Here is a 27,106-nt window from a genome sequence, read left to right as displayed (position 1 = left end):
CGTGCATGCGGTCTAAAAAGTTTCCAAGCCATTTAAGCCAGTTTAGACACACTAAGGTTAAGGCTCCTAAGCCAATTTAACACTGGTCTAAGTGCATCATGATTGAAAACACATGTGTGTGTTTTCTGCACACACACACACACACACACACACACACACACACAAAGTGGTACCTTGGTTTACAAATTTAATCCATTCCAGAAGTCCATTCTTAAACCAAAGTGTTCTTAAACCAAGGTGTGCTTTCCCATAGCAGCAGGGGACTCAATTTACAAATGGAACACACTCAACAGGAAGTGGAACGTGTTCTATTTCCAAGGCAAAGTTCACAAACCAAAACACCTCCTTCTGGCTTTGCAGCGTTCTTAATCCAAGTTGTTCATAAACTAAGCTGTTCTTAAACCAAGGTACCTCTCTCTCTCTCTCTCTCTTTCTCTCTAGTTATTTATAGATGAGCACACACATGTTTATTTGTTTAACTCAGTTACATCTTTGTGATGAGGGTAAATCAGGGTCATCCAAAAAGCTACTTATTTACTATTGTGCACTGCTATTTTTTTTTTTTTTAATCATTTCTGAATGCAACTGATGTGGTGGAAAATATCACTCACAAAACAAGGTACTTCAAGTTGACGTTTCCCTATGTGCAGAAGCACCTTAGCTGTCAAGATGCTTTTCTTCTACTACTTTGTGCATCCTACTTATCTATAGCTTATATCTTTCTCATTTGTCCTTATCTGTATCTCAGTCCATAGACTGCATTATATTTTCTATCTGCCACATGCATTTCAGAGCTCAGGTCCAAATAAAACCAGTTCATCACATATATGCTTCCTGCAGCAATTTTAGTTATTAAATACTTTGCCAGTGACATGGCACACAAAATCATAAACCCAATACAATTGGGGTACTCACAAGATTGCGATTTTTTGTTTCAACCCAACAACAAAACCAAATTAGGAAGCGTTGACCTTATGGGCTGGCAGTCAGCTACTACAAGATGGCTATGATTTAAGCAGAAAGTATGTATCTGAAGAGTCACAAAACAAAAACATATTTTTTTCTAGTTGCTGATTTTTTTATATCTGCTTTTGACATTTTCGTCATTTATGCATGAATGTGCAGTAGCTTTCATCCAATGTTTCAACACTGAATTTTACCTAAAGCAAAATCTTAGTATGAATATCGAAGCTCCTGCTCAAGCCGAGTGTCCAAGGAATTTAAGGGAAGCAAAAGGTGTTTAGATAAGGACAGCCAAATAACATCAATGCAGGTTTCTTGATCAAGCTGTGCTGCAGATATCACCTGACTCTCAGCAGCACTGAGGGTGTCCAGCTCAGAGTCAGGAGCTAGTGAAGAAACTGTTTATAAAAGTTGTCAGCATGGGACCCAAGTTGCCATTGAAATTCACTCAAAGTGAAATTTCAAGGTGAATGCCAAAGTTCCTGCTTGGCAGACATCTGGGGATTTTCAAAAGAAGGAGTCTAGCAATATGAATTTTCAAAGGAAGCAAAAATATTCTAGCAGTAGATAGAGATATATGGATCTGATGGACAGTGATACAATAGCAAGCCTCCAGTTATAAGAATGCACATTTCCCTTCTGCAAAAATTGTCGCCCCCAAATTAGAGGGATAGATAGACAGACAGACAGACAGACAGACCTTAACTTTCCATATTTAAATCCGAAACTGGAGTATAACCGGAACATCGTAAGTGCATCCTCAAACAGACAAACATTCACCGCACTGCCCAAAATGAATCAATTTTGCTCAAACCTATGCAGCACAGCTTCTTGCAGAAGTTGCTATTGAGAGAAGAATGGCAAGCACTTTGCTTCCTTCTCTGCCATTTCCCCTAAAGGGAATGGAGGTTTAGCTGATATGGCCCACAGAGAAAGAATTGGAACCAGGTCAGAAGCAGGAGAGGCCAAGATAAATCGAAAGAATGATTGCAGAATGGTAAGATACCAGATGCACATGAGCAGGGGGAATGAACAATTGCCAGCATTTCTCCAAAAATAAACAGAAAGCATCAAAAGTCAATCATGTTAAGCATGTGAAGTCATAATGGAACACATGCCATTATGAGAAATAGATTGGTCTTGAGCTCTGCCATACTAGAGAACATGTTCCAGGAACAGCAGCTGAGATGGCTTAATTACAGAGCTGGGTATTAGATGGTGGCACTGTAATCACCACCATAAACTGGTAAAGAGGCTACTTTCAGTGTGAAAATATCAGAATGCTGTGCTTTCTGCCTTCTGTCCATCATTACACGCATGATATATATAAGCCACGTGCAAAACCTTCACTGAGAAGATTAAAGCATTTTGTATGGTTAAAATCAATCCTTCTTACTGTCTGGTTTAAAATGAAAATATGCTATAATACCTGCTATGCAGAAACGTTCAGATACATTTAATAGACATGACTGATATCCTCTTAAGGCCATCGAGGCTAACAAATGTTGATGAATATGTTTTTTTAAAAAAACAAATCCAGATTATTTGCACTTCTTTCAGGATATATTGTCTTCATGGTCCTCACCCAGTCTTAATTACATTGAAACCTTAGAGCAGTATATTACTTCACATTTTTAAGGTCACTCTAACCGTGACCTGGGAGCTTCATATTGGACTAGAGCTGGGCGATATTTGGTTTTCAACATCATGATATATCCCCACCTAAATATCACGATATTCTATTATATCACAATGTCTGAAATAAGGATGGAGCTATGTAGAAGCATTGGTTGGTTTCACGGTTTTCCCCACATTGTGATTTTTGCATAACACACACACACACACACACCATGATTCACAATATATTGCCAGGTCAAAAATGATGAAATAAATATCATGATATGGACTTCAAACCGGTTTGGGATGATATAGCACCCAGCTCTAAAACACATCACGATTTGTTATATATTGCCAGGTCAAAAATTATGAAACTGATATCACGATATAGACTTCAAACTGGATTGGGACAATATATCAATATATCACATAACCCTAGTGTATGTGTGTGTGTTGCTGAAAAAGTAGCTGGGGTATAACTCTTGGCCTCTGCACCCCATCTGCAATCTAAATCCTCACGCATACACACCAAACTGCTATTACCACACAGGTTTTCCACTTTGGGGTTAATAGCACCTTTGTGGCTAACAGAGTCATCTGGTGCTCTCTTTAATGTATTTTCAGTGATAGGAAAATACATTTTTTGTTCTCCAAGGCCATTCAACTCCTCTCTAGTGTCCTTCACCAACCTGGTGCCCACCATAGGCGTTATAGGCCAAAACATCTGCAGAGCACTAGGTTGGCAAAGACTGCTTTGAAATCACTGATACTATTCTGTTTTGGCTTCTGCAAAATAAACAGCAATTTGGCTGATTTTAGCTTTTGTAACTGTAACTGTGAGCTTTGTTGGATGGTTTCCTGGAATTTGATTTGTGGCTGTCCCTGGTCCTTTCCAGACAACCTGTTTACTGAACATTCCTCCTGACTTGTTTACGGGGAGGTAGCGGCTATTACATCGAGCCAAAAGTTCCATTTTCCCATCAGTTTCCTTACCGCAAAATGTTTCGTTTTGGCGAGAGGTTGAGTTTGTTGCACAAGAGCTCCATATCAGCATTAATTGTGCAATCTGTATTTGTCAGTATGGGACTGAATCCCACCTGGAAAGAATAATGGTCTAGAAGCACTCTCTGTTGGATTTTACGGCCAGGTTTTATTATTTGGCTATTGCTCGGTTTGGCTTTCTTGATTTATGACTTTCTTGAATTATGTGGTATGTTTTAGCATTGTCCACTTTACTATTCACATCACCTAGAGAGTACTTCGTATTAGACTACTCATAATCTAGAATATATTTATTAGTTTGTTTGTTTATTATTGGGGGTTTAGATTGAAGTTGCAGTGAGGAGCAAAAGGTTGCATCTCCTCCTCCCCACCCACCACAGTCCTACTTTTTCAGTGAAAGAAAAGCTCCCACATCACATCTAGGGTAGAAGGGGTAAAGGGGACCTCTGAGGTTGCGGTGCTCATTTCGCTTTATTGGCCGAGGGAGCCGGCATACAGCTTCCGGGTCATGTGGCCAGCATGACTAAGCCACTTCTGGTGAACCAGAGCAGTGCACAGAAACACCATTTCCCACTGGAGTGGTACCTATTTATCTACTTGCACTTTGACGTGCTTTCGAACTGCTAGGTAGGCAGGAGCAGGGACCGAGCAACGGGAGCTCATGCCGTCATGGGGATTCGAACCGCCGACCTTCTGATCAGCAAGTCCTAGGCTCCTTGGTTTAACCCACAGTGCCACCCACGTCCCTTGACGTCCCCTGACATCTAGTTTGGCTATATAAACAAGCTCTTTCAAAGTAAAGTTGGGTGACACTGTAATCTTTGGGGGGGGGGGTGATTGCTACTGCTTCACAGAGGGGATTGGTTTTCTCTCTCCCGATTTTGCATCTTTTTTTTTTTTTTTGAGGGGTGCTCTGTCCCCATGCGAGCTACCAGAATTACTTCACTCCATTCGCTTGCATTGGATTGGGGTGAATATATTGTGGAACCTCCTTTTCTAGACAGTCAGATTTTGTGTACTCTGGAAAGGAAATCTAAGGGTCAAAGGCTCGCATCCAAATCAGACTCAGATCTTCCAAACTCCCCGGGTCTGAACTAAGCTTGGATGAACTCTCCTACCATGCCTAGTGAAAATCCAGTCTGATGTATGGTACATAGTCTTCAGATGGTAATTTAGGAAACTGTGATGATGTTTTCAGATGACAATCCAGGAAGCAGAATAATCACTACTTTGATTGCTGATGTATTCTTACATCTCCTGGTATGCCCCACGGAGGATCTTATGGTCCACAAATGACAACATTTTGGAAGTCCCAAGTCACAAGGTGGGTTAGATTGGTCTCAACTAGGGTCAGGGTCTTTTCCGTACTGGCCCCGACTTGATGGAATGCTCTGTCACAAGGGACTAGGGCCCTGCGGGACTTGACATCTTTCCGCAGGGCCTGCAAGACAGAGCTGTTCCGCCTGGCCTTTGGTTTGGACTCAGTCTGACCCTTATGTTTCCCTCCCCTTATGGTTTTGATTTATGGGCTACTATTAAAATGAGGCTGTATTTTAAATTGTATTTTAACCCTTATTTTAAATTGGTCCCCCCCATTATGTTTTTATTGTAATTTTACTGGTGTTAGCCACCCTGAGCCCGGCTCTGGCTGGGGAAGGCGGGGTATAAATAAAAATATTATTATTATCATATCATCTTCTTCTTCTTTTTATGTACACAAAATAATTCTGCTCTTGTGATGGAGCTGCTCCAAAGTGGGTATGACAAAAATGTAAGGAGGACTTTCAGATATGCAATACGTCAGCGGCATTGATGGAGAATGCAGCATTGAGTTTAATGACTGGTTGGAAAGGTCAATGCCATCAATGAGAAATTATAAGGAACTGCCCATAGTTCTTTTATCTATATGCCTGGCATGATTATTTCCCATAAAATTAGCAGCAAAGCTAACCTAGTAAATATATGTTTCCATCAGTTATGGAGAACAAAATGTATGGATTAACTGACTGACTGATTGGACAAGCCAATTGTCTCAAGTAGGGACCTGCAATTACAGGGGACTACCCACAGTGCACTTCTTTCCTTCACATATCTAGCATATCTATTTCCTGTAAAAATGAGCAGCAGAAAACTAGCACATATATTATTGAGAGTTGGGGAACAGGCTATTTGCCATGAACCCCTTGACATACAAACACACACATCTATACAACAGTGAGGGGCAGCAATGCTCACCCAATCTCCCATCACCGGTGGCACTGGGGTTTGCCCAGGAAGGAGAGGAGAAAGGTGTTGATAGCAAGACTGCCATGGGGCAACTAGACTGCAACACCAGACTGGATCTGACAGTGAATTTGAATTGTGCTTACCTTGCCACAGTCGCAACCCTCCCCCCCTCCTGGTAAATTGCAGCAATGCTGATGATGAAAGGCCAGGTTGGTGATGGTGCCCCTCTTTCCTACTTCACTCTCTACATTAGAGGTAGTTAGACAGGATGTCGTCCAGATGACTGAGCTTATGAGGCCCTTGGTCCCTAAGCCATTGGGTTAAAGCAGGGGTGGGAACCTGTGGTCCCTCAATTGTTAATGGCCTTCTCATCATGAGTTCTGCAACGCCTGCTTCTTGCATTGTCTGGCCTGTTCCCACCTGGCCTGAGATGGTGGCGCTTTGACTGAATCAAAGCACACATTCTGCTGCTCAGGATGCCTAGAAATCTCCAGAGTAGGATTTTGTTTAGGGGCTGCTGCTTGGATTAAGATTTAGCATGGAAGATGTATTATTTTTCTTATTAGGTTATTGTCATTATTGTTATTATTAGAACTTATGATGGATTATCAGTGGACTCTTTGATTTTATTGTATGTTTATTACAGTATTTTTAATTAGCCAAAAAAAATAGTGATAAATAGTAAGCTAAGTCTTGTAAGTGAATTATGTAAACTGTTTTGAGTATGGTTTACTATGGAAAGGCAACATACAAATAAATTGCTGGGCTGCTAGGATTTGTAGCTCAGCAACAGTTTTGGAGCAACATGTTGGCTACCCCTGTCATATACAATCCCTTATGTTTGTTCTAAATGTTTCTAGTATAATTAACATTGAAATAAACTTAGCAGATATATTTATTATCTGCTTATACACCAGCTCTTCTCCTTCACAGTATTTTCAATAACATTACTGAGCTCTGAAAACTACCTTGTATTTCCTAACTGCTTATATTCCTGCCAAGTCCAAATAAACCACGGAACTATTATAAAACAAAATGCAGAGTTATAAGCCCCAAAGTATAAATAAATTTATATGCAAAAATCAACAGATTTGTATAAAACAGATATATTCATAAAAGTAGCTACAATGAACCCAACAATTTCCTTAACTTTATTTCTGTTCTTTATTCATAACCATTATTAAATACTGCTCATTATTTTCTTATTATAGACTCAACCCCAGATTGTCCTCCTCTGAAATTTCAGCAAGATTCATGTGGTTGCAGCATCTGCAATAAGCATTATCTACATAATGTTGCATGCAGGGCTTTTTTCCAGCCGGAACTCAGTTCTGGCACCTCTCAGGTGGGCGCCATTGCCATTATAAGAGAATATGGGAGGCATTTGTGGTGAGTTCCAGCACCTCACCTTAGAAAAATAGCACTGGTTGCATTGTTCGATGTTGCCTTCCCATCAGCAGGAAGCAACAGCTCCCTAAAAGATGTCCCACAAGAAATGGAGGAAGATTGCTAAGTACAATTTGGGTAGAGTGTCATAAGCAAACATACTACACAGTTCTGGGTAGTCAATTCAGTTCCAGAAAGGCACAATATACTATGTACATATTCACACAATCACTCACAGATATCATGGAAGACACATAACAGCTTTAAGCTCTACTATGCGGGTGGCGCTGTGGGTTAAACCACAGAGCCTAGGACTTGCTGATCAGAAGGTTGGTCAGAAGGTCAGCGGTTCGAATCCCCGCGATAGGGTGAGGTCCCGTTGCTTGGTCCCTGCTCTTGCCAACCTAGCAGTTCAAAAGCACGTCAAAGTGCAAGTAGATAAATAAGTACCACTCTGGTGGGAAGGTAAACGGCATTTCCATGCGCTGCTCTGGTTTGCCAGAAGCGGCTTAGTCATGCTGGCCACATGACCCGGAAGCTGTACGCTGGCTACCTCGGCCAATAAAGCGAGATGAGCGTCACAACCCCAGAGTCGGTCACGACTGGACCTAATGGTCAGGGGTCCCTTTACCTACCTTTCACATTAGAACACAAGGATGAGGACCTGCCCACGCAACATGTTACTGAACTCCAACTCCCTTCAGTTCCAGGCATCTTGGTCAATTGTTGGGCATGCTGGGAACCCAACTATATCTGCAGGGCCACAGCTCCCCCAGCCCTGTTTTAACACATATATGAATGTATACACTGCATATCAAGAAGGGAGTAAAATGAAAGCTTGATGCGATCAAAGTGACAGTCTTTTTCACCCAAAAATAGCATACAAAATGTCTAAACATCTAGCTAGGATTTTTTTAAAAAATTCCTCAGTCATTCTTTCCAAAATGAGTTCATGATAGTCATGAATCAAGCCCACAGTAGATCTGGAACTGATAACCAGGCAGGAATTTTACACTCGCTTCTGATACTTTGAACTATTGTGTTCTCATAACAAAAGAAAATAGGTCCTGTGAGACACGGGCCTACACAACCCTCAATAAATCTACATTGTATTCCAGTGCAATGCCTCCTTGGTCACACAATATAATCTCCAATCCCCATTTCTTTCTGAGTATAGACTGGGAGGTCATGCATACTGTAGTCAAATAAACATGTTACTCATGTCAAATACATATGTTTGAACTAATATATTTTTGCCAGCCTCCCCCCATTTGAGAAATTGGAAACGCTCTTTCTGTGACCTATTGCAGAGGATTTCCAAGTCAACACATCCACGAAATGTAAATTTGGGTGTACATATGGGAAGATAAATGGGAAACTGATAATTGGTGAAACCGGTTACATATATGTGTGTATAGAGGAGATGTAAGCTTTTAAAGAAAAATGTTATATATTTGCTAAGTATATTATGTTTTATAAGTTTCATACATGTTATGAATGCTCTTAACAAATTGGATATTAGTTTAATAAACAGTTGTTTCTTGTTGTTCTGATAACTGTGTACCCCAACTGTGTTGTTCTGATAACTGTGTGCCCCAGAGTGTTAGGTTGTTTGCAGCACATACGACATTTGCAAGAAGAAAAGATGTTTGTTACCTTTCCAACATACTGAGGATCTGGTCCAAAGTGCTCTTCTAAAACAAAGAACTGGTTCCAAACCCATCCACGTTTGGGACGATGGTGAACTTCTGTTTCCCCCTCTATATGTTTGGTTTGGTTTCTGGTCACCTTGATGGAGCCATGATGTGCAGTTCCACAACACCTCTGCACAAAACAGAGACAAACTAGGACTGGGCAGATACAAGATGTGCTCGTTATTCTCATTGTAGGATCGCTTTCCAGTTCAAGGTGTTTTCTTCCCCTTTCACCTCTTTTGCCTTCCTGCTATAATCCGTTAGTAGGCTCCCATGGAAGAAGGAAATAACCGATTTAACAAAACAGTCCAGAAAGTTTCTTTTAGCCTGTCCATGGTTCAGCTCCTCATTGGTCAGAGACTGGGTTCATTTACATCATGAAAAGCAAACTGAGGAAGAGGCTGGGGTTTATTCTGTGATCTTCACAATTGACTGTTGGAGCCACACATTTTATACCTAATGGAAAGAAAAGGAGAAAGAGAGGGGAGAAAAAATACTTTATCACATCACTAAGAACAGTAATTTCAGATTTTTGACCTGCAGTAATGATGTACTTATTACTGCATTAACAGGTTCTGCCAAGAGAATGCCCTGCAGCAACCAACATTCTTTTTAACCTTTTATAGAAACTGTGTGTGTTTATGCATCTTAAAATTAGTGTAGTGTTTCAATAGGTGCAGATGGCAAGAGCGGACTAGCACAATATCTTGCAAGTGTGCGAAGCTTTGATACAGGAAATTTATTTTATGTTTTATTTATGAAGATTTATAACCCATCCAGAGCCCTGCAGCTCGGGCCAGCTAATACAATTTCCTTATCTCGTGCATTCTTCACGAACCTTGTCAAGTAGGCTGCTTTCTAATCACGCTCCCATGAGTGCAGTTCATGCCATTCCATCTCAAGAGAGATTAGTAGTACTAGGGAAAGTGCAGAGACACTCAGAACAAATACCCTGGGATGTATCACACTTTGCACATTAGCACAATATGGCTGAGGTCTATAAAATCATGCCCGGCGAATCACAAGCACTTGTGAACACCTTGTTATTTGAGTGATCTTGTCTTGTTGGGCCTGTGAATTGATTTGCACCCCACTTGGTTCAGATTAGACCCTTCGCCCTTGCCTCCAGGATATGACTCCTTGGCCATCCCATTGTCCTGTGTCACAAAAAAATATAGTTGTGCTAGTTCCTGCTGACAATCATACTTGTCAGGGCACATGGAGAGAGAGAGAGAGAGAGAGAGAGAGAGAGAGAGAGAGAGAGAGAGAGAGAGAGACAGACTCAGGTCCTGGGACACAAATTTCCTGCATTGGAATGTTTTGAGTATTGATATGCAGAGAATGCATGCAGAGCACTTTTTCTTTTTCATCGGGGGGGGGCAGGCTTTCTGGGTTGGATTTGGTCTTAGCAGTTGTAAGACCATGGGCAGGCAAATTAAGGCCTGGGGGCCAGATCCAGCCCAATCGCCTTCTAAATCCGGCCCACGGACAGTCCGGGAATCAGCCTGTTTTTACATGATTAGAATGTGCCCTTTTATTTTAAAGGCATCTCTGGGTTATTTGTTTGGCATAGGAATTCATTCATTTTTTCCCTTCAAAATATAGTCCGGCCTCCCACAAGGTCTGAGGGACAGTGGACTGGCCCCTTGCCGAAAAAGTTTGCAGACCCCTGTGTAAGACTATACTACTGCTCCCTACTCCAATACAACAGGAAAATGATTATTACATGCACACACAGAGACAAACGTACACAGCACCTGGTTGGGAAAAAAGAATTCAAATATATATATATATATATTTGAATTCAAATATATATATATATTTGAATTCAAATATATATATTTGAATTCAAATATATATTTGAATTTGAATTTGAATTCATATATATATATATATATATATATATATATATATATATATGCATGCATGTATTAGAAAGGAAAAGAAAAAAACAACCACCACACTGTGTGGAAGACATTTTGTAATTCTGAGAACTGTATTTACTAGAATCTCAACCACAATAATGTCATGGATCTGTAATCATCAAAAGCTCCTGTAAGAAATCAGGGAGGGTGAGGGATTGGCAACTGTGTTGAAAATAACTCAATGGTGATAAGGGGAGGTGGTAGCTTTTGGGGGGGATATGACATCCAGACCTTTTAGACCCCAAACACACTGTATGCCCCCTCTCTTTGATGCCAGGTTGCTGAGTACTTCTAGGAAACAGATATTTCTGAGAGGAGATTATGGAAGTGTGTTTTTTTGTCTGTCTGTGTTTGGCAGGAGAAGAAAGATGCCAATATTCTGGAGAGAGACATGAGAGTTGGGAAAGAAAGAGCACAATACTCTTGTCTTCCTACAAACACACACACACACACACACACACACAGATGTCTTAAAATCTAGCAAAAGCAACTGCTGCAGGAAACAGGTTGTCATGTGCAGGCCTCCTACACCCATGGGTGCCATTATCTTATGGTAATCACACCTCTGCCCTTCGTAGTGAATTGTTTAACAATCTAATGTGACAAAAGAAGGGGAATGATATAATATACTCAATACCCGCTGGAACAAAGTTTGAAGAAACTCATCTTTCCAGGGTACTCCTGGTCAGGTTCTTGAAAACGAGGAAGACAAGTCACAGGAATATGCAGGCCTCAAAGTGCCCCAGTTCCAGCATGGCTTATGAATTTTTCTCTCTTGTTCTGTACACATGCTTCAAAATGAAGATTCCCACTGGAACATGAGGCGCTTTTGCAGTGTTTGTACCGCATCCAAGTACAGTTCCATCAGGCAGCAACAGGGCAGAGAGCAAACACCAGCTCAATCCTTTTCTGCTAACTGCTAATTAAGGAGCAAAGCACCCCCAGAGATGCACAGATTTTTCCAATACAAAACAAGTTACAACATAATTTTGGCGCAAGAGCTTCCGCCAAAAGGAAAGAGGAAAAAATAATTATCTGGATCTACATCTGTATATATTCGCTTGTGCCACTTCACACACAACAACCATCCCTCTGACAACTGCTCTACAAAAGAAGTTATTCTTTCCACATAATTAGTCTTATAGGATTGATCCTGCTAAGACTCGACCAGGACTTCACAAGTCTGTGGCTCACTGCTGCATTGGGTGGGGGGAGGAGGCTTAAACTAAAGATGAAGCTAGCAATATTGATTGCATGTGATCTGCTTTCCAGGGAACACAAAATACTGTATTAACCTAGATCACTTAATCATTTGAAACCAGTATTATATCTGAGGTGAGAAGAGCAAGGGCTCAGTCACATCTCCCTATCCTTTTTCCAATAAATATTCAACATATTATTATCAATAATAAAACCAGCAGCACTCAAAGGTTACGAATGGGAGTTATTTCAATCACTGCATGGGTGAGAGGATCTTAAATAATTCAGCTGTTCTACTTTCCTTTTCCTTTTGCACAACCAACACAAAATTACTTCTCCCTAAGCCAAGAACAAATAGAATATGAACACTTGATATTAACTTCTACAAAACGCCATGGAAGAGATACCATTCAGTTCCAGTTCTCTTGGACAAACAAGGCTTAATAGATAATCTACATCTTCTTCTTCCATGTGCCGGATTACAAATTACACAGAGGCAACATCAGAGCTAGTAACCTGGAGACAGGAAAACAGTTCAGTAGACCCTGGCAAGTTTTCCAGAGGAAACAGGCCAAAGTCAGAAGTGATGTGTTAGCAACTCCTCGTGTCATGTGATTTTGCTGGACTGGAAAGTTGCAGTATGCCCTCTGACCATCTAGATCAGCAGTTCTCAACCTGTGGGTCCCCAGATATTGTTGGACTACAACTCCCATCATCCCTGAGCCTTGCTAGCAAGGGGTGATGGGAGTTGTGGTTCAACCACATCTGGGGATCCACAGGTTGAGAAAGGCTGATCTAGATGGTGCTGCTGCTGCAGAGGAGCAAGGATCTAAACTCTACTACCTGCTCACTGCTCTGGTGATGCAAGAAGTAGTGCACCTGGGCCTCACTGTCACAGTCCCCAGTCTAAGGTCTGCAGCACCAGCCATGGCTTCCCTGATAACAAGTATAGTTATATGATGCATGGGTTTCCAAACACATGTTTTCCCCACTCACACTTGATGTCATTAGGCATGAAACCTAACCATGTTGTGCAACAAGAAGACAGAAAATAATAACTGTTGTACTTCCGATTTTATCGCGGGCGGAGACGGGTGCACTTTTGAGCTGTTGTGAGCTGGAGCAGTCACTGGATAGATATTGGGGCAACTCAAGGGCTATGCGACCCCCCTAGGGGGGAAAAAGACAGTAGACCTATACTAAGTGTCCTAGGACAACTCTTACTCCACATGCCTTTGGACCTAAGTCCTTTTCAGACAACCAACACAGTTTGACTGGATGTTTGAGGGATCCTGATAATATTGACAAGCTGAGCAACATACTTTGTATGCACATTACGTCTGATATCACAATCTATTGAATGTGCTGAAATATGTGGTGGGGTCCACCTGCCACCACAATCCTGAGTCTTCCCAGTGCACATTTATTGACAGACACCTCATACAAGCAGGTACACCTACAGAACATATGTCAGAGAGAAACACACTACGAGCAAAATATAAGGGACTCAGTCACCAGTTGTCCCACTCAGCACTGCCTTCTACGCTGTCCCAGCCTGAAGACACTACTCTCCCATCATTGCCAGTCTGTGAGGATGACCACACCTAGACAAGACCATGCAACTGCAGAATCAGTTTTGGACCCTTTAAATCAGGTTTGGGGAACTTTGAGCCTTCCATAAATTGCTGAACTACAACTCCCATCATCCCTGGCCATTGGCCATGGTTGCTGTGGCTAATGGGAATTGTAATTCAGCAACATCTAGAGGTGCAGTAGTTCCCCACCCCTGCTTTAAAGTTTGCATGCAGCTCTCTCAAAGTGGTGGAGTCACTGGAAGGGAATGCCCTGCCATGCTTCATCCTTTTGAAAACTGATGACTCTGTCCTTTCACACATCAGCCAGCAGGAATCCCTGGGAGCTATCCATGGTTCTGATATGCCTTGCCTTGTGCTGAGCCACACTTGGACTTGTAATTGCTATCAAATGATCTGCAGGTGCCAAACCTCAATAGAATAAGGTACAAAGACATGTTACAGTATTTGGGGAAACTACTTCCAGAAGAGGCTCCTGGGAATGTAGAGGCACAGGGGGGGGTGTAACCCTTTCCTTACTCATATTTTCCCTGTTCCAATCACCCCTTCGCAGTATCTTTGCACCCACAAAGTTTCAGATTTGTTTCTCTCATCCACCTTTCCATCCATGAACAGATTCAAATGACTAAGCTCAATTATCACTATGTGTGCATTCAAAGACCATTATACCAGGAAAGCTTTTGTCTGATTGCTCTGTGTTATGGACAGATCACGTTTTTATAGCAGTTTGAGGATACTCTCTTCCCCTCCCTCCTTTGTGTTTACTTCACTGTGTGCTAAAATTGGTCTGGTTGCAAAATGGAGCAATTTGGCAGCTGTGTTACCACTATACAGGTGTAATACGTGAATAGGTGAACAGACAGGTGAATAAACACAATTTTAGAAGTATTGTACAATGAAACAAATGCTATAATACGCATGCTTGGCTGATAGTTCAAGAGCTGCCTGGTCTGCTTCTTTCTGCAATTTTAGGCTGAGTATTGAGGTTCCTGCCTGAGAGACAGAGGGATTTTCTGCACCTACCAATATTATAGTGGCATGGTCACTGGGGTTTTTCCAGATCTGGGGGGCATGCATATATACAACGTCATTGGTATTCAGCTAGTATTGCAGAATAGTGCACTCAAAAAGATGTTTTTCTTCTTCTATTGCAAAAAAAAAAAAAATCTGACTTTGATTTGCAAGCTCAGTTCAGAAGATATGTGGCTGAGAGAGATTGTGGCATTGAGTCAAAGTACTGCCATGAGCTGCAGACAAAAGCTTTATGACAATAACCAAGTTTGGCCTAGCTCAGGCAAACACATAGTTCCTTTTCTAATCTCCTACATTCCCACAAGATTAGAATTCCATAATGCTAGGCATTAACCCCCTGCCCTAAAAAAAAAAAAGGTGAGAAAGGGGTATACCTGTTTGCAAGCTCTTAATTCCAACATATATTAATGGGTTAAAAGGTAAAGGGACCCCTGACCATTAGGTCCAGTCGTGGATGACTCTGGGGTTGTGGCACTCATCTCGCTTTATTGGCCGAGGGAGCCGGCATACAGCTTCCGGGTCATGTGGCCAGCATGACTAAGCCGCTTCTGGTGAACCAGAGCAGCACACGGAAACCCCGTTTACCTTCCCTATTTATCTACTTGAACTTTGATGTGCTTTCGAACTGCTAGGTTGGCAGGAGCAGGGACCGAGCAACGGGAGCTCACCCCGTCATGGGGATTCGAACCGCCGACCTTCTGATCGGCAAGCCCTAGGCTCTGTGGTTTAACCCACAGCACCACCCGCATCCCATATTAATGGGTAGAGGAACACAAAAGAATATAAAAGGAGTGTGACTACAGTCAGTGGACTTTTCTATTTGGGCACAACCAGTCATTAGAATGGAAAGAAAAAACCCCTCTAGTCACTCTAATAACAGTGACATGTGACCAAAGATTCAGACAACCAGCTGCAATTTGACTCTTAAAAACATTGGCAGAAACAATAACTATACAACTGCAAATCTTAAGTACAGGAAAACATGGTACAGTGGTACCCCTGGTTACGTACTTAATTCATTCCATAGGTCCGTTCTTAACCTGAAACTATTCTTAACCTGAGGTACTACTTTAGATGCTGCCGCGCTGCCACTACATGATTTCTGTTCTCATCCTGAGGTAATGTTCACAACCTGAAGTACTACTTCCGGGTTAACGGAGTCTGTAAACCAAAGTGTTTGTAACCCAAGGTACCACTGTATGAGTGTGTGCATGTAAGAGAGGGCATAAGGAGAAAGCAAACACAATGTATACAAAGAAAGGTTATTCTTGCAGTAAAAGATAACATAGTACCAAAAGCAAACACAGTTACAGTCACAATTTTAAGGTTGCATTCTTCATTGGTGGCAGAGACCATAAATAGTGCTTTATGAACAAAACCTCTCATCTGCATTTTGGCAGGTCTGTGATTTTGCCTTGCTCATCTCAAAAGGAAGATGCTACAGGACTTTCATGCTTCACATTGGCATGAGGACATACATCCCATTGCTCCCTCAGATCCTTTATACTGCAGTATGTAATTAGCCAGTTGCCCATTGGAGGAGAGTAGCAACATTTTTCTGGCTACGCTATACTGCTGATCTGATGGGGGTGGAGATATCTAATTGTTCTTTTGCCACATCCTGTGGGTGCACGAGAGCATGAGCTCAGTAAGCAGCCAACACTCTCTGACCTCCCCAAAACTTTGTGCAAGCAAATCAGGATGAAAGCTAAACAAACAGGTCATCTGGAAGTGACCCACATCTGCATTGTACGCACCGTGTTTGGGTGTCAGCATGAAGAACAAGCTTATTCTGAATACCGTTGCTTCATTCCACATGTAACCAACATTCCATTAGACAAATCCAAGTCCAAACATTCCTTCTCAACGCCACGTTTTGATCTTTCAGTGGTTGCTTCTTTTCCGATACTTCTTGCGAATGGGCATCTGTGACCCTGCTAAAAAGAAGAAATAAATATTATATAGGCAACTGTCTCTCTGAGGAAGGTCTTGAGAATCCATTTATGATATTTCTTTCCCCTTTTTATGGAACAGTCTACACGTAGGATTTCTGTTGTTCCTTGGTAATTATTTCTTGAATGAGGTCTCTCTGTGTTTATGCTGCTTGATTAATTTTATTGCATATATTCTGCAATAATATATTCTGAAGGAGCACAGCAGTTCAAACTGCTTAAGATTTCTAATTCTACCATTGATAATACCTGTGGTTTTTGGAATTGTGTGTGTATGTGTGCATGATGGGGTTTTCGCCCCCTTTGCAACAAAGAACATATGCTACCACTGAGCCAACTTTTCTTATCTCCTGGGAACGCTTGCAAAATGAGTTCCATATCTCTTGAGTTGCTGCAGGTTGGAATTAAAATAAATAATTAAATAAGTTGATGGAGGGGTACCGGAAGGGAGGGATAAAGTTCTTCTTGTGCCGCTGAAACTCATTAGAGTACACTGGTTCCTGCTTAGCGAAGCAGTGAGACTCTAATGAATTCCCAGGGACCCAACTCTAGCATCGTGATGCAAGCTAAAGGAAGCTTTGCAACCAGGAAAGCACAAAGGCCAAGATGAACTGTAAATCAGATGGGGTTTCAGAGGGCTTCGGAGCTCACCTGTCTGGTCAGACACCAGCAAGACACTTCCAGGTTCCACACCACATACAGTCATACAGTGTCAACTGACTGGTTTGCCTCACTTTCTGCAGCCACATTCCCCATACTCTCCAAGACTTCTCCAATGAAAATAGGTGTGTCCTATTCGATTATTATTATTAGTAGTAGTAGTATTAGTATTATTTTACCCCAGCCATTCTGGGCAGCTTCCAACAAATATAAAAACAGAATAAAACATGAAACATTTTAAAACTTCCCTATGCAAGGCTGCCTTCAGATGTCTTCTAAAGGTTGTATAGTTACTTATCACCTTGGCTCAGGGGGCAACATTTTGCTAATGAAAACAGGAATGTCCTAAGGAAAAGAAGGAAATTCTGGGATCAAATTAGAAACCGAGATGGCTTCTGTAAATATGGAACTGTCCCTGGGAAATGGGGACACTTGGAGCGTCTGCATTCACACTCCTGAAGCCAGGAGTGAGTTGTCCAAACCTAACGTTTGAAATCAGGATTCTGTCATTATCAAAGATGTCATCAACTAGACTAAATAATGCTATCAGCTACAAATGAAGCAAATTGATGCCTCATTGAAAAACCAAAACAAACAAGATACACCCATATTTCATTAAGTGCTGACGTATTCATAATGTTTAATGTTTGATGTATTACAGTGTTTTAATATTTTTTGGAAGCCGCCCAGAGTGGCTGGGGAAGCCCAACCAGATGGGTGGGGTATAAATAATTATTATTATTATTATTATTATTATTATTATTATTATTATTATTATTATTATTTTGCTCTGTGCAACCCATTCATTTGCCTAGATACCTTACAATAAGGTTGCTAGATTTGTTTTCAATGAATCCGGGGACACAATAAATAAATAAATAAATAAATAAATAAATAAATAAGACATGTTCAGGACATTGATGCTGCAGCAATGGCAGTGGCAGAGGGGTGACCGCCACCTTGACCTCCACCGCCATGTTTACCCTTCCTCTGAGGCTTCTATCTCCTTTCTCCATGAGCCTGGGTAGCCCCTGAGTTGTTCTTCGGTGGTGGTGGGGAAGTGGTGCGTGGTGGGTCAGGCATGGAAGGCGAAGGAGGAGGGCTGAGAGCAGCGGCAGTGAGGCTTGGGAAGCACAATGCCTCCCTTGCCATTGGAGCAGTCCCAATCCCAGTCCTACTTGCATGCAAGCAGGAGGGGGCAGGGATCCCTCAGCTGGGAAGTGAGACTTCACACTGCCTTTCGGAGCAGCCCCAATCCCATTCTTACTTGCGTGCAAGCAGGAGGGGGCAGGGATCCCTCAGCTGGGAAGGGAGGCTTCCAGTTGCCTAACTGGGAGATCCCTGACCCCTCCTGCTTGCACACAAGCTCTGATAGGCAACGTGAAGCCTCCCTTCCCAGCTGCGAGATCCCCACCCCACTCCTGCTTGTACGCAATTAGGAGTTGGGGGGCTGCTCCAATAGGCCGCATGAAGCCTCCCTTCCCAGCTTAGTTGCTGGGGTCAGGGAAGGTGGAGGCAGCCCAGAAGCTGCATCTTAGAGCCCCTGCACCACCATCATATGGGAACTTCCAAGCAGCTCCTGAAGCCAGCCAGAGCCAACTGCTCCGGGCTGCTGAGACTGCCGCAGTTGCATTTCCCAGGGACATTAGATGAAATCCAGGGACATTCCGGGGATCAAATTTGTCCAGGGACTTTTTCACAAATTCGGGGACTGTCCCCAGGAAACTGGGACGTCTGGTAACCCTACCTTACAAGACAGAACACATGGTTGGACTTGTATGTTATTGAAAAGCAACTTCTTCACCGTGGAACATGCACTCACTAGGTGGTTTGGGGCTGTTGCATTGCCAGCTTCCCCCCACCCCTTCTCAGTGCACCAGTGGAATGTCCAACTGTGAAATAAGCTACATTTAGAACTGGGGAGGTAAATTTTCCAAAAGGCAGGAAGAGTGTGAAATGATGGGAAAGGATTAATAGTTATATTTAAAATCCAGTCCTGGAAAACAATAATGGTGTCTAAGTTCTAAAGAAAGCAGGAGGTGAAGTTATTCATGACTACTGGAAGTCTTGTATGATATACTGTATTTTTTTCTCTATAAGACTCACTTTTTCCCTCCTAAAAAGTAAGGGGAAATGTGTGTGCATCTTATGGAGCGAATGCAGGCTGTGCAGCTATCCCAGAAGCCAGAACAGCAAGAGGGATTGCTGCTTTCACTGCGTAGCGATCCCTCTTGCTGTTCTGGCTTCTGAGATTCAGAATATTTTTTTTTCTTGTTTTCCTCCTCCAAACACTAGGTGCGTCTTGTGGTCTGGTGCGTCCTATAGAGCGAAAAATACGGTGACAGGATCTCTGGATTTTTATTTTTATTTTATTGTGGTGGGGAGGGTCTTACAATATACTATTTTTAATATATTATTACCCACCCATAGCAGTTGAGACCAGGTACATTACAAAAGCAAACAAACCATCAGACTAGAATGAAGAAATTTATAAATGTTGGCAAGATGTTTAGGGAGGGGGTCAACCACTGAAACAGTTTTGGAAAGTGGAAATGGAGCAATGTAAAGCAAGGACACGGAAATTGGGTGAGAATGAATCAATTCACCAAAGCAAAACTGGGAAAGGGAAAGAGAACAAGTGCATATACTGTGCAATTGTATGGAAATATATATATGTGGAGCTGTATCTATCACAGCTGGATTTGCTCCCAGCTGTTAACAGGAAGAAACAGAGGCTGAGAGAACAAAAAACCTGGAAGAGAACATTTCACAGGCACTGTGATGTATTGAGGGAGTCTACGGTGATGGCGCCTCTGATGGTGTTTGGATGTGAGCTGTCATAACATGAAGGACTAGGCAGGATTTATTTATTAATTTTCTAAAACATTTCCATGCTGCCTCTTCCCCCTTTTAGAAGTTAAAAGTAAACCAGCAATAGCTCAGGATGGGAGTAGGGTGGGGTAGAGATATTATGAAGGAGGGTTTGAATCCAATAGGCAGGAAAGGGATGCCAGAGGGATGGGTATAAGAGGAGGAAATAAAGTTGAAGGCTGTCTAGGGAGGGTATTCCACAGAGTGGGTACCACTATTCCAAAGCTATGCTCCCTGACTCTGCAGATGGAACTTCAGCAAGCAGCAAGACATGGAGCAAGGCTGACTCTGCAGAACTTAATGTGTGGAGAAGGGCATGTGGCAGAAAGCAATCCCTGAGATACCTTTTGCAGGTGATAAATAGTACTCTGAATTCTCACAGTAACAGCACAGCTGAGTATTCCCCATCTGCCTCACCCCCAACACACACACACACAATGTGTTTGAGTTATAACATTTTAGGTCCACAGCTGAAATGTAAACAGATCCTTAATTACTGCAGTGTGTGTGTGCGCGAGAAAGTAGAGAATGATTGGCAAAACGGCCTTAAAACACTCAAGAGCTCATTAGTTGGGGCTTAAGCAATAAAGCCCTTTATCTAACTTTAGCTGTCCTCTTAAAGCTGACTTCTCAAAAACCTGTTGCTTAAGCGTTGATGGGAAAGCCAGCTTTAATAGCTCAGCCGCTGGCAAAATGCCCGACAATTTAAGACTGTGATTCATTTGTGGTCTATTTTTCTCATTCTCTCTCAGCCAGTTAAAGTCAAGGGTAACCAAAGCAGTGATCTGAACCTTCAACCCAGAGCTCAGATGCTAAGTGAACCAAAACTTTTCTGACGTTTGAAAATGACCACTTAACTCTCCTCCCCTCCCCATTATTTTTCATTTCTACCTGCCAAGACTGGAAATGTAAGCACTAAAATATTGCAAAGATCGACAACACACACTTGCAGCATTCCTATTTGAATCTAGAAGGCAAAAGTGTTTCCCTGGATCCAGCAACAAAGGCCAGTGGCATGCATATGAAGGTTCCCTTGACCACAGCCAATATGGCAAGGATATGCAACTCCATCTGCACTGTGATGGGCATATAAGGCCCATTGAATGGTCTGGATGTGGTTGTTTTTTACAGATAAATGCCCCTCTCTATCCGGTTACTGAAGGGAATTCATTCTGCATCAGGGCTTTTGCATTTCAGAGGATAATAACTGTATTACTGGATCAGAGCACTAATTCAACATTCTGTTTCCAACAACCAGCAGCCAGATGTCTCAGACAAGAAGGGTTTCATAGAGCAAAACTGGACAGGAACCCATACCCACGACTAGCAATTGTATAAATGTTCTTTTAGCACAGCGATTGGAGCTTTTCTCTCGATGCAAACAGAATGCCTGGAGGGAGGGGGATCTGGTTCAGGAATAATTGCTAATTGCATGAATGGTGTCACATCTAGTTTGACCCTAAATTATAGTTTTCCCCCTATGGTATGCCTCAAGAGCCTGGTATTCAGATCTACATGGAAGTTCCATTAACAACTCAGAGGCTTACTCATTAATTTGTCTAATACTTAACAAAAGAAAAACTAGCCATCTGAGCTAGAGATCATTAGTATACCTTGTGGCAAAGAAGTCCCCTGATAGTTACGTGGTTTGGCCTTGAATCTACTGCTATCCAGCTTCATTACATCACTGCATGTTCTAGTATTCTGAGAGGCTTCTACCCACACTTTCCACACACCAATAGCAAACACACAAGTCTTTTTTATGACTTCCATGTAAGCTGCCTGTATGCTGAGCACTAATTCTGCAGGAGCAAAGTCATGTCCACTGGTGGTGTAATATCACAAATACCAACGGCGGACATTTGTCTGAATGCGAGTCCTTACGTAGCCACCCTCTCACAAGAAGGAGATATCAGAAGGGTTGGTGAAACTTGCATTAAGGGAAAAAATGAATAGCAAAAATACACCCAATGGGAGAGAAGGAACCCCCAAAAGGTCATTGTGCACTTTGTAAGCTCAGGAAGAACATAATAAGAGCCTAACAAGAGCCATGAGGCCAGCATCTTGTTCTCACAGTGGCCAACCAAATACCTGTGGGAAACTTGCGAGTAGAACATGAGCACAGCAGTACTATGCCCTCCTATGATTCCCATGAAATGGTTGTCAGGAGTTCAGCCTACACTCGAGTAGGACCCTGGTAGAGACACATGCCCACCTGGCATGTTCCCTCCCTCCTGGTTGATCGTTCAGGAGCTTCAAAAGCTTTTTTCTGCCCGAACATCACAGTGACCGATGCCAACAGACACCGGCACACTTAGGGATCCGCAGAGTTTGCGCACCTTGCGTGACAGACCTCAGCAATTCAGCATTTTGGCTAATCTGCTTTATTTACACAGGGAGCACTGCAACATGGCTCCCTCTCTTTCTAGCATCAAACAGCAAAGAGAAAAAGAACAAAGGACAATAGTCCCACTTCACGGAACACAGTAACACAAATATCCTGTTTCCGTCACTTCCCACTCTGTGGAGTCAAAACACATACCACCATGTGAAAGACAACAAACCCATGACTGCAATCACGGAGCTGGAATTCTAACAATGATATCATACTGCCTCTGACAGTGGAGGTAGAACATACCCATGATTGCTGGTAGGCATTGTTATCCTTGTCCTCCATGATCCTCCAACCCCCCCCCCAAAAAAAGAAAAAAACCCCTCTTTTAAAGCCATCCAGGTTAGAAGCAATCATTGTCACCTGCGGGGACAACCGTGCTGAATGTGATTCTATACTGAATCTTCCAATATTCAGCTAAAACGGATGTCCACAAACTCTAGTAATATGAGAGGGAGAAAAAAAGCTTGCCACCACCCACTTTCTGCATGCCATGAATACTTTTATAAGCTTCTATCATTCTATCATCTTACTCGCCTTTTCTCTCAGCTAAAAAGTCACAAAAATAGCCTTTCTGCAAAGAGAAGTTGCTCCACCCCCTTAATAATTTCAGCTGCCTTTTTCAGAACCTTTTAAAACTCTGCAATAGCCCTTAAGAGCTGAGGCGACTAGAACTGTACACAGTATTCCAAATGCAGTTTCACCGTAGATTTGCATAAAGGCATTTTGACATTGGCAGTTTTGTTTCCAGTTCCTTTCCTAATGATCACTAGCATGGAATTTGCCTTTTTCACAGCTGCCACACGTTGAGTTGACCATTGAGCTATCCGCTATAACTCCAAGATTGCATTTCACTGCCAATTCAGACCCTGTGGATGTACATGTGAAATTGATGACATTTTTTTTTGGGGGGGGGGTGTTTTTGTTTTTTGCCCTGATATGAACCATTTTTTGCGCTTGTTTACAGTGAATTGCATCTGCCATTTTACTACCCATTCACTCTGCTTGTAGGATCTTCACCATCTCTTTTGTTAAAAGGACTCTGAACCATTCAGTATCATCTGCAAACTTGGCCACCGTAAAGCTTTTGGAAGGAAGAGCACAGAAAGAAGGAGTTGAGATGGAGTGGCTGGAAACCTGAACACTTAGTCAGTTTTATTGCACATAGCCAAAGGCTGCCGCAATGTACACAGAATCATTCAACAATTAAAAGAAAATATACTGAATTGATACAAAAACTTAAAATGAAGGAATGGGATTCCCAAACCTAAAACTGACTGTGCAGGCAGTTTGAGACAGGCACCAAAATCCCTATTTTTCCTTAGCTAAATTCCATTAACTTGAGCTCTGAGTCAATGTATAAATAAAAACCCGGCTGAATAAACAAGTGCTCAGAGTCCTCTCCTTTATCAGTTCATGATGGCAAGGATGGCCTTGACTGTTCCACTAGAACAGGGATGACACGTCTAGGTTTTATCTTACGTCCTGGACACACTCTGACACATAGACACCTAGTCTGGGAACAGCGCCAGAGTGTGTTCTTGGAGTTGGTGACCTCTTGCTCCAAGATAAGAGTAGGAACAGAAATAGCCTTTTATGGGCAGAAGTACAGGAAGGAATAGCCTTTTATGGTTAAGAATACCGGAGCAGGAGCATATGTGATGTCAACCTGCGTGTATAGGCTGATGTGGTTGGATTCCTGGGGAAGGAGGGAGAGGGTGCCTGGAGGATATATATACTGCATGAAATTTCTCATTTCTTTGGACTTGCTGTGGACACACCACTCAGGTACCTTTCTGCTGTTCCAGAGAGCAGAAATAAAGAACTCTTTCTCTGAACCAACCCTCGGTGTCATTTGACTTCCTTCCTCCTGTCCGGGAGCAACATACAGTGGCGTAGCGTGGGGGGTGCAGGGGGGCCCGGCCACACCGGGCGCAACATCTGGGGGGGTGCTCGCACTCGCAGCTCTCTGCCCCTACTAAAATCCACGGGTTAGGAGGCGCAAATTACTCGCCTTGCCCCGGGTGCTGACAACCCACGCTACGCCACTGGCAACGCAGACCCAATCGGTGAACTCCAATAAGGCTACAAAAACATGTATATTATCAAGACATTACCTACTCTAAACAGAGCTATAAAAGTACCTTAATATACAAGTTAAGACATTAAACAATAAAATTTATAAGCTTAAATTATCACAAGGCCACTAATATATTAAAAATAATGTTAATTAACACAATGTGCAATTATATTTGGAGTCTGGTGATAAAGATAGAATACAGTTTGATGTAGATGTAGATAGGGTCAAATAAATTCATCTCCTTTACAGTTGGTGGCTACCTTGGCTATATAATTTCCTCTAATTTTCCTAGTGGCAGTTGCAAAGAGTGCTACATGCCAGGTCACATACTTATCTGTGTCTGGAAGGAGATATAAAATCATGTCAGAGGGGTTCTGGTCAGGGGACCTTGTCATTATAGGCGCTAAAAATATTTCTCTTGCTTCATTATACAGCGGTACCTCGGGTAATGCTTCAGGTTACATATGCTTCAGGTTACAGACTCCACTATCCCAGAAATAGTACCTCAGGTTAAGAACTTTGCTTCAGGATGAGAACAGAAATCGTGCTGCGCAGCGGCAGCAGGAGGCCCCATTAGCTAAAGTGATGCTTCAGGTTAAGAACGGACCTCTGGAACAAATTAAGTACTTAACCTGAGGTATCACTGTGTAAGGGGCAGTGCAAGATATAATGCTCCACTTGCTTCTTTGGGTTGTGTCCTGGCTTTTTTCAGCTACTAAGCATTCTTCCAGCCGTTAGGAATGCATTGACGCTGCTGAACATTAATTTTCAAACTTTGGAGGACCGTCCTGCAGCTCACACATTCATCTATGAGAAGTCAGACTGAGGAGCGTTAAATCTTTGCAAAACCTCTGAACGGGCACTATAACTGAACTGATTAAAAAGAAATATGGTTGGCAGTGTGTTCTAGACGAGGCACCAACTCCTATCACAGCATTATCCAGTATCCTGACCTGCACCACTGATCCAGATTTCAAGACATGAAAACATCATAAAGCCTACTGCAAAATGTCAGAAGTCATATGATGAATTATTTAAAAGAATCAAATTGTGGGAAATATAGTGTTTTATTCATTTACTGCTTGTAAATACCAGCTGCTGTAAAATTCTGAAGTAATCCGCTTTGCCACTGATAGTTTTATCAGCTAAAATAGCGATGTGGCATCTATGGCTATCCAGATGTTGCATCCCTGTTGGCCTTGCTAGCTGAGCTTGATGTCCAATAACATCTGGAGGCCAAAGGATTTCCTACCCCTGAACTTAAGACATTTAGCCTCCCAGATTCAAGACTCTGAAGATGCACAACATTATTATGAGAAATTCTTTTTTTCCTTTTTTTTTTTTTGTATGTTGAAACCTGTTTTCCTGGTCCAAAGGAATGGATTTCTATGGAAAAGTCTTTGCTTTTTTTTTTTTTTTTAAAAAAAGTCAGCTTGTTTAGTTTGCTCTGGTACCTTTTCATTAGACGTTCTTCCATTGACAGTCTTCACTGACAGTCACCTTGCATCATGTTGTTTGTAGTCCCGCTCTCTTAGCCTAACAGCTTGCTATAGTTTAACAGGAAATTTCTAAGTCTGTAGCCACTGTGAAAATTCACACAAATGCTTTCTCCAAGCAAACTTCATAAGGAACCAAAGCCCACCCCACCCCCCACTTTGCAGTTTAGCATTATAGCACAAAATGGTTATGAGAGAAAGCTGCCACCTGAATACTGGTACAAGAGGACATCTTGACACAACCGCCCCCCAAGAAAGTTATTGCTAGATGTCAGGTGCTTCCTTTGGAGGGAAAAAAAAGGATTTCGCTGAAAGGAGGACAAGGCAACAGTGTTTGGTCAAGGGCTCCGTGTTCTCCTTGAGGCTACACAAGCAGCAGCAAAAAGATTTCATTTTCCGTTGAACAAATTTGACAGAGCCCTCTGCTCACCTTCATCTATCTGCCAGCCATGCCTCACTTGCACAAAGACGCAAAAACACAGGAGAAAACAAAATGGGGACAATGATCAAACATAACCACTGCTACACTGCTGTTATCGTCTTGTCGACTGAGCAGACCCTTCCCTTCCGATTAACCTTTTCGATAAGTATGAAGTGAGGAAATCATTTAGACTGCCTCACCTGATGCTTGGATTTTGAATGAAAATGGAGAGAAAATCCAAGGAGATTTGGGAGATTTGCCTCCCTTTGGGGAAGGGGTCCTCTAAACCCCTAGAGATCTTTTCCAACTCCGGCTTGAACAAACTCTTGTGACATCCCTTCTAAAAATGCATTCCTTCCTCCATACCCCCTTCAGAAGGAGCCAATACCATTTGCTTGAGCTCATGTGTATTCAACTCACCCTTTTGAAATATCATTTCCTTTTAGCACATTTCTATCCGTGGTTTAAAAAAGAAGCTATTATAATTAGGTCATGAAACCTAGACTTTGGCCTTCTCCGCTTTGGTCTTTGCGGAAGTCTAACATGCTCTGATTTCTGGCAATATTTATTTCCTTAAACTGCTGTACTCCTCTCAAG

At 42.3% G+C, this 27,106-nt stretch overlaps 1 protein-coding gene across 6 annotated transcripts in view; it reads right to left on the bottom strand.

Moving 5' to 3' along the window:
* The window catches only part of CDH18 (cadherin 18), a 603,832-nt gene that overhangs the window by 185,651 nt on the left and 391,075 nt on the right, over positions 1–27,106 (bottom strand). For 4 of the 6 annotated variants that reach the window (XM_081918195.1, XM_081918191.1, XM_081918194.1 and 1 more), the window contains 2 exons: positions 16,395–16,574; positions 8,851–9,344 (listed from right to left, as the gene is read on the bottom strand). In XM_081918195.1, the coding sequence (XP_081774321.1) occupies positions 8,851–9,078 (228 nt within the window). In that variant the 5' untranslated portion in view covers positions 9,079–9,344; positions 16,395–16,574. The remainder of the gene's footprint in view (positions 1–8,850; positions 9,345–16,394; positions 16,575–27,106) is intronic. The other 2 variants (XM_081918192.1, XM_081918196.1) reach the window with 2 other exon arrangements.

The sequence above is a fragment of the Podarcis melisellensis genome (assembly GCF_964234715.1).
Source record: "Podarcis melisellensis genome assembly, chromosome: 7".
NCBI lineage: Eukaryota > Metazoa > Chordata > Lepidosauria > Squamata > Lacertidae > Podarcis > Podarcis melisellensis.
The sequence above is the reverse complement of the archived record's forward strand: the minus strand, read 5'-3'. Positions and strand labels throughout refer to the sequence as shown.